This window comes from Vanessa atalanta, chromosome 4 (assembly GCF_905147765.1).
Source record: "Vanessa atalanta chromosome 4, ilVanAtal1.2, whole genome shotgun sequence".
NCBI classification, from domain to species: Eukaryota; Metazoa; Arthropoda; class Insecta; order Lepidoptera; family Nymphalidae; genus Vanessa; species Vanessa atalanta.
Window position 1 is genome coordinate 10,130,622 of NC_061874.1, and position 8,930 is coordinate 10,139,551.

The following is an 8,930-nucleotide window of genomic DNA, read 5'->3' on the forward strand; positions in this document are numbered from 1 at the left end:
AGTAAATATTTGCAACTGCATTTCCAAATACAAATCACAGACTACCTACAAATATTATTCATAAACGATATTTAAAAAAAAAAAAAAAACTCCGAATTATATAGTAAATATCAAAAGTAATTATTAGACATACTATATAAAACACATTCAGTTGCTCGTAACCATTGAAAATCCAACTAATTAGGGTCCCATACTAGATAAGAACAAACCGATAATCCGTGATGGTCCCGGATTAGAATAGGACCTCCCCAACTCTACCCGTGGGTGTCGTAAGAGGCGACTAAGGGTATTCAAGGCCCACTGCATATCACCTGCACTTAGGGCTACCCGCACGGTGGCGAGTAAACCACCACGACAGCATTCCCAAGGAGGGTTGGTGTCAGGCAGGCGGCCGACCATAAAATCTTAAGCCAAAACCCTTAGCAGCATGGATACTAAAAACCATTCGAGTGATAGGGCTAGGGCGTACCCCACAGGCGACGCGCAGGGGCAGCACCCGGCTCCTGTGGGAAATGGACAAGGGTTGTCGCACCGGAACGGGCGGGTGCGACGTAAGAAGCGAGCTCGAAGTGTGAGAGAGTTAAAATTGAGGTGTGCAAGTTGGAATGTAGGAACGATGACTGGAAGAGGAAGAGAGCTAGCAGATGTTTTAAAAAGGCGACGGATAAATGCAGCGTGCCTGCAAGAGACAAAGTGGAAGGGTGCAAGGGCTAGGGAAATCGGAGAAGGATATAAATTATTTTATTGTGGAAGTGATGGCAAGAGAAATGGTGTGGGTATAGTTTTAGATAGTAGGTTAAAAGAATGTGTGGTGGATATAAAAAGAGCGAATGATAGACTGATAGCGATTAAACTGATTGTGGACGGCATGACACTGAATCTAGTAAGTGTGTATGCGCCGCAGTCAGGCTGTGAGGAGAGCGTGAAAGAAAAGTTTTGGGAGGACTTTGATTGCCTGCTGATGAATATACAGGATAGTGAGGAAGTCTACGTGGGTGGTGATTTTAATGGCCATGTAGGAAGAGAGAATGATGGATATGAGAGAGTGCATGGTGGGTGGGGATTGGGAAACCGGAACGCTGATGGTGAGACACTTTTACAAGCTGCCTGTGCCTTCGACCTGGCTATAACAAACACGTGGTTTAAGAAAAAAGAGGAACACCTAATAACCTACAAGAGTGGCCACCACGCGACACAGATAGACTACTTCTTAGTGAGGCGGAGGAGTCTATGCTGTGTCAAAAACTGTAAAGTGCTGCCAGGCGAAGCATTAGTCGCCCAACATAGGCTTGTGGTGATGGATGTTAAATTAAGTGTCTCCCCCAGAAACAGCCAAATACGGCCCCCTCCAAAGACAAGATGGCGTATGTTAGAGAATGATGAATGTGCTAGTAGATTTAGGAACCATATAGTGGAGAAAATTATAGAAATGAATGAGATGGAAGAGAAATTGGTAGATGATTGTTGGAATGAGATGGCCAGGCACATAAGGAAGGTCGCAAAGGATGTGTTTGGAGAGTCGAAAGGAAAAGGTCTGATAGATAGGGATACATGGTGGTGGAATTTGGAAGTGCAAAATGTACTGAGAGAGAAGAAAGTGGCATTTAAAGAATGGCAGGTTGTAAAAAATGTGAATACAAGTTTAAAAGATGAAAAAAAGGAAGTTTACAAGGAATTTAAGAGGAGAGCAAAGAAGGCGGTAGCAGTGGCCAGAGCTAAGGCACAAGAAAAGTTGTACAACTCACTGGACAGCCCTAGAGGCCAGAAGGAACTCTACCGAATTACGAAAGAGAGAGAAAGACGATCGAGAGATATAACACATATCAAATGCATGAAAGATGAGGCTGGTAAGGTGTTATGTAGAGATGAGGAAATAAAAGAGCGATGGAAGATTTATTTTGAAAAGCTTATGAATGAAGAGAATGACTGGAATGGTATTCTCCAAGAGGCACAAGTAAATAAGGGATTAGTAAGAGAAATAAGCATGGATGAGATAATGACAGCAGTCAAAAGTATGAAAAATGGGAAGGCTTTGGGTCCAGATGACATACCAGTTGAAGTATGGAAGGTGTTAAAGACTGACGGATGTATGTGGTTGACTTTATTCTTCAATAAGTTGTTGCATGAAGAAACCATCCCTCAAGAATGGTGCAGTAGTTCGCTAGTGCCCAACTTCAAAAATAAAGGGGATATACAGGATTGCAACAACTATAGAGGGATAAAGCTCATGTCACATACTATGAAAATATGGGAGAAGGTAATAGAGAGAAGATTGCGAGAAGAGAGTGAAATTGCCCAAAATCAGTTTGGGTTTATGTCAGGTCGAGGGACAATGGACGCTATTTTTGCACTCCGCCAATTGTGCGAGAAGTACAGACGTGCTCACAAGAACCTGCACATGGTATTCATTGATCTCGAGAAAGCCTATGATAGGGTGCCTCGTGAAGTGTTATGGTGGGCATTGAAAGAGAAAGGTTTGCCTGGGAAGTATGTGGAGTTAGTCCGTGCTATGTACAGGGGATCCTGTACCTACGTCCGATCGTCTGCCGGCAACACTGACCAGTTCAGTGTGGCTGTAGGGTTGCACCAAGGGTCGGCTCTAAGTCCTTACCTCTTCCTGCTGATTATGGACGCTCTAACGGCGAACATACAGGAGGAGGCACCCTGGTGCATGCTTTTTGCCGACGACATTGTACTGGTTGGTGAAGATGGACCTGAGATCCAGAATAGATTGGAAGATTGGCAACAGAAACTGGAGAATGTTGGCTTGAAAATCAGTAGAACGAAGACTGAATACATGTTCTGCGATTTCGGCGGTCTCTCCGGTCCTGAAGCCATAGCGCTTGATGGCGTAGCCCTTCCAGTCTGTTCCGACTTCCGGTATCTCGGTTCACTCATTCAAGGCGATGGCGAAATAGATCGAACGGTAAAGCACAGGATTAACACAGGGTGGATGAAATGGCGGCAGGTTACGGGAACAATTTGTGACCCCCGTATTCCCCTTAGACTTAAGGGGAAGATCTATAAGACCATGATCAGACCTGCTATTCTATATGGATCAGAGTGTTGGGCTATAAAAGGGATGACTGAAAGACAATTGCATGTGGCGGAGATGAGAATGCTGAGAGCAATGTGTGGTGTTACGCGAATGGATAGAGTAAGGAATGAGTACGTAAGAGGAAGTTTGAAAGTGGCACCGGTAACCGAGAAGCTATCTGGAAACCGGCTGTCTTGGTATGGGCATGTTATGCGGAGGAATGAGGACCATGTTGTGAGAAAGGTTTTGAGTATGGCTGTGGATGGATATAGAGGTAGGGGACGACCCAAGAAACGATGGATGGATTGTGTGAAAGACGATATGGTTAGAAAGAATGTTACTTGTGAGATGACGTCTGACAGAGAAGTATGGAAGAAGAAGACATGCTGCGCCGACCCCAAGTAAAATTGGGATAAGGGCAGGAGGATGATGACTAGATAAGAACAAACAGTCATAATTATTTATATCTTTTATATTTTAAAAATCTGATACAAATTAAGCTAGAAATCTTTTTATTTACCAAATAATGTTGTTGCAGCCCATCACATAGTATCTTTAAATAGTTTAAAAATATCGACCGCCTTTCCACCAATATAAACAAAGGTTTATATTTAGTCTCATTTTGTAGGCCAAGTTCTAATATCGTAAAGCCCCAACGAATATAACATTATATACTTACATAGTACAAGTTACTAGACCTTTGGGATATTTCTGTAAATACTTAGCTCGTGAGCTAATGAGATTACGCTTGATGTATATAGATGCTTAGTAGATCTTAATTATATATTAAATGTAAAATTATAACAAACTTTTTACAGATATTATTTTAGTTTGCATAAATCTCAACTTTAACTTTATCGTAAAACTTGCAATTTTATAATTGCAAGTCACAGCTGCGTATTTTATGCTATAAGTGTTAATGTATAGAAAAATATATAAACATGATTAATATATTTATGAGCGATATTATTTTATATATGTCGAAGCATCAAAAAGTTTATTTACAATTTATTTTATTTTTTATTGTACAAGTTGACAACGTCAGTATTACGTTAAAAAGAAAGAAATCAAAAAGTGTCAGAGTTGATGGATGATTAGAAAAGATACGAAAAAACGACGAGACTTATATTTATGGAAATAAATATGTCTGATAACGAATTAATACCCAACCCTTCGTTATACATATGTATTGAATATTTTAACAAAAAAGAGTGAGTTTACATTTATTTATAATACACATCGTTTACTTCTACCGAATATTTGGACACTCAGTTTATGAATAAAATACAAAAGATCTTTACTAGAATCATAAGAGATATTGAAATATATATATAACCATGAACTCTTAAATAAAGTACAAGTAGTAAATCATACATATTAGAATAAGATATATTATAGATATATAATTATAATAAGAGTAGTAGTTTATTACATATATACTGTTCCACAGATTTTGCGATCTTGATAGTAGTAGTAGTTAATAAGGGGGTTATTTAAAGAAGAAATGATCACTCAAATGAGACGTGTAGTTCTTGAGATTAGCTTGTTCAACCATATCGACTCTTCGATCATTGAAGCACCACGTACTATTTATAAACTATAGATTTACTTGCTGTAACTTCGCAACAATATGCATCACATTAACTGCTGTGAAATTACGTCTATTGCTGTTAAATTTAGGTATTCTTGTTATAAATGGGTTTAATCTGACAGATTATTATTAATTTATAAACGGACTTTGAAATCTGGGGTTCATTGGTCTTGAATAATTTGCAATTCCAAGTTCAAATATTGGGACGGCCACTTTTAAGCCGGCAAACGCGGTTAGTACCCATGCGGGTACCAAGCCGGATACTCTAACTCATATCAAATTAAATCGGTGGTTCGTGGAAAAACAATTAGAGTGTCAGCAATCAAACGGCTGTTTTGATTATAGCCTGGAACGTGAAATTATTAATAGGAAATAATATTTTCCAATTCAAATTGGAGCAGCTCAGTGGAGTACGCTTAGCTCATCCGTGAGACATTTACGAGATGATACATGTACTTTATGTTCGAATAATTAGCCAATATCGAACATATGAATTATCATTTTAGTCCTTCTTTTGTTTATTCATGAACTCCAGTTTGGTGAAACAATTATGATTATTTTATTTTTATTGTACAGACTATGATTTGATTTTTGGGTGGTCTCAAGTTTATAAAAAGAAAAAAAAATCAGGGTGGGAAACAAGGAGACTTGTGACTTTTATCTAAACGGCGTTGTCTCATTTTAGCAGCACTCTTAGAGGACTCTAAAAGTCCTTATAAACTTAATATGTATAAAATAATTAAAATGGTTTACATTGTTGTTTTATGTGTATTGTGTAATGTAGTGTTATCTGCGTACAAAATATTATTAAATATTTTTAAATAATTTACTTTATTTGATTATTATTTTTTATTTTTTAAATCATAAACAATTACTTCTTAGTTTTTATATTTTATGCTAATACGAAAATATACATGCAATGTGTTTTACTAAGGGTATAATAAAATCCTAATCATATTTTATGTTTAATATACACATATTAAGTATACAATTTGATTTGCACGTTTGTCTCCTAACCACGTCCGAACGGCTGGACGGATTTTAATGGAGACAAGGAAGTCGATTTACTGTGAACTTTAATTAGTGACTAGACTAACAGTTTTACGTGATAGTAAAATTAGAGTTCAATAATTTATTCCGTATATTTCGAAACATCGAATAAAAAAACCATGTACATTTTATCTACTGCCATAATTCGTTATTAGCAATATAAATATGTATATATATATATATATATATATATATCTACATCTGTAAAATCAATATATTGTAGCACATCTCGTTCGTTATTTTCCTCTTATATGCATCATGTACATATACATATGTTATTAAATGATAATATTTTTAAGCTAAAATTAAAAATACAGGCTTTTATTTGTATAATAAAGCGATTTTAGAAATAAATGAAAAGTTACCTACGCATTTAAGTGTAATTTATGTATTTGTATCGCACTCATGAATTTAAGGGCTCGCTGAATCTTTTATTGTATATTTTAACCGGGCTTAAAATGTATTTGGTGCGGGATGATGTGTGATTATCACGGCGAAATCATTACAAATGTGTTCTTATATCCGTAGTATTACTAATTGTAATATTATTTTTTTCTGTTACAAAGTTAACAAAAACATTATTATTAATTTATTATTGTTAATTTTGTAATAGAAAAAGTATTATTAATAGCCAATAACGAGTACGTCTAGAAGCGTAGAATTTTACACCGAAGTTTTTTATTTATCGATGCTAAGAAATAAACAAGGATTTTTAAAATATCACCCGCAAGATTTTCAATTTTTTTTTTTATGGATGTAAGTCATTTTGAAGTTATAAATATGGAAATTATTGTTTAGGCTACTGAGCAAATAAAAATCGGTTCTAGTTGCCTTTTTGAACATTCATCCTCAATGGGGCTGAAAGTTTGTTCGGGATTTTTCGTAGCTGGGAATATGGAAATTGGTTTTAAGAATTCTGATCATAAGAAAAAATAATTGAATCAGCGTTTGAGAAATATTCTATGAGAGTGGTTTTTAGGGTTCATGAAAAATACTACACTAAAAATAGGGGATGAAAATTTGTATTGAAGTTCTTAATTTTTTAATAGAGACGTGTAAACATCGTTATACTTTTTTATGTTTATTTATTTAAAGAGAATTAACTTATTGCCTATTATTAACCTTACACCTATTTATGAACTTATGATTAAAAAAGATGGCCAGAACAAGTTATTCAAAAATAATAAGTATATTTGATAATAGTCGGATAGTATTTTATAATTTTATATAAGATATAGTAATTTATAATTTTACTACTAGACTACAACGAAAAATTATTGAAAACATGTTAAATAAATATAAGTACTTACATTTTGTCCAAGATCCAATGGCGCTAGAAGCGGTAGCTCTTGTCTCTTGGGTCTTTTGAACAAAAACAAGAAGGCTGCGATGATTAAAACAGTTCCAGCCCCTCCCATTGCCCCCAAAGCAACACTCCACGCATTTCCATTTGAAGACCAATCATCCACCCTCGATAACGCTTGCGGAGGTGAAACCTCTCTATGAGGAATAAAATTCTCTTTAGTTAAGGTCTTTGTTGGCGCCTCTACGTTCCAATTATTTCGATATTCCTCCATAATATCGTAGTCGCGACCGTCCCAAGGTGCCCCACCGCGTTGACTCCGTTCTGCCCACAGCTTATCTGCAGATAACGAAATTAGTTACATAGTACAATGTATCATCGATCGAATCGTAGACGATGATATATATATAATATATATGCAATGTTGTTTTAGAGTTATACCTGCGTGTACCACGTTTTAACGGTAATGTGTATTTAGAAAAAGTATTAAAAAAAATATTCCAACAGACAACCTGATTATGCAGATTGTAGAACGAAACACGACTGTAAAACCACTGACGCGAAAAGCCCATAAAAGTTGATGGCACTCACTGTTTATTTAATGGGACTAATTACTGTTCACACGACAGTTTAAGAGCACTAAACAAACTTTCTCTATAAACGTTATTATCTGATTTGAGCTTACTATTGTGTTTTCGCTGCCATATGGTAAAGGATAATACTGCAAAAGGTAACCTAAAGGTTTATTTGAATAAATATAACTTACTCATAATATGTTGTGGTTTACTCTGTATTTTTGTAGGTTCAGATGATTGTTTTTGACTGTTGTTTAGGTCACGAGTAGGGCGGGCGGAGCGCACGACTGTGCGGCGCGGCGCTCGTCTTGTCATTAGACTTGTTTACGCCAAGTCGTGATCTGTGTTGCGATGTTGATTTTATGGCGACGTAATCGTGTAATATCATTCATTTAGTTAGCCTGGAAGATTCTTATCGCTAAAAGCAAAGATACTATAAAATCAAATATTCATTTGAAATACTATCCAACTTATTCGAGTATGATTATTATTATTATTACCAAATTAGTCCCGTGATATATATACATATATATATACTACGTGCTTACAATATATATACATGTCTATATTAATTATTATTATAATTGGATAATTAAAGAAAAGATTTGATCTTTTTTGGATGTAAGTCGTGCGATTAGTATCTTTAAACCAAATTAAGAAAAAAATCGTAACAAAAATGAAATTGTTTTAATATTTTCAAAAACTAAGTATATATATAAATATAAGCATTCAGTCGGTACGTATATATATCTGAGGCAATATCGAACGAAGACTTTTTCGGAACACAAATATTTGGTTCAGTAAACAATTTGCAGGCACGAGCGCTCAAGCGATCTAGATCTACTTATGCTTTTATTTCATACGTATTATTCATACGCATAAATCTATGTTGAATAATGTTCTATCAGTTATTCCTAAGTAAAAATAATATAACGTCAATAAAGATTCATTTTCAGCTGTAAGTTAACTAACGTTAAAAAGGATGTTGCCACGTCTTGTAGGTCAGAGAATCGGCAAGAAATTTTCAATTATATAGAATTATCAAATATATATCCTCTATGGATATCCGCAAATGCTAACTCCACAATTTTCACATATACCTATTATTAAAAAGCAATGCAAAGCAATGCTTAAAATTATTTATTTTAAATCGGGAAAGATGTTAGATTTTCCGGAGTCGGTAACTTATTGTTATAATTTTCTTTACGGATCGTTTAAAAAAAAAAAAATTATAACTAATTCTATCCAAATTACCTAAGTATGGGTAAATTTTACCCATACTTAAGTCATTTTGATAGAATTTAATGTTTGTTGGAAACGTAACGTGTCGCACGTGTATGTAGTCCCACTTTGTAAAATACACGCGCTTCGATG

General features: G+C 35.4%; 1 protein-coding gene across 1 annotated transcript in view; it reads right to left on the reverse strand.

Annotated features, from left to right (window-relative positions):
* LOC125077671 (synaptotagmin-5-like) overlaps positions 1-7,854 on the reverse strand; it is a 56,951-nt gene extending 49,097 nt beyond the window's left edge. Inside the window, exons 1-2 of the mRNA XM_047689668.1 lie at positions 7,748-7,854; positions 6,989-7,320 (exon numbers count right to left, since the gene is read on the reverse strand). Coding sequence (XP_047545624.1) covers positions 6,989-7,320; positions 7,748-7,751 — 336 coding nt within the window. The 5' untranslated portion in view covers positions 7,752-7,854. The remainder of the gene's footprint in view (positions 1-6,988; positions 7,321-7,747) is intronic.
* Between the last annotated feature and the right edge of the window lie 1,076 nt (positions 7,855-8,930).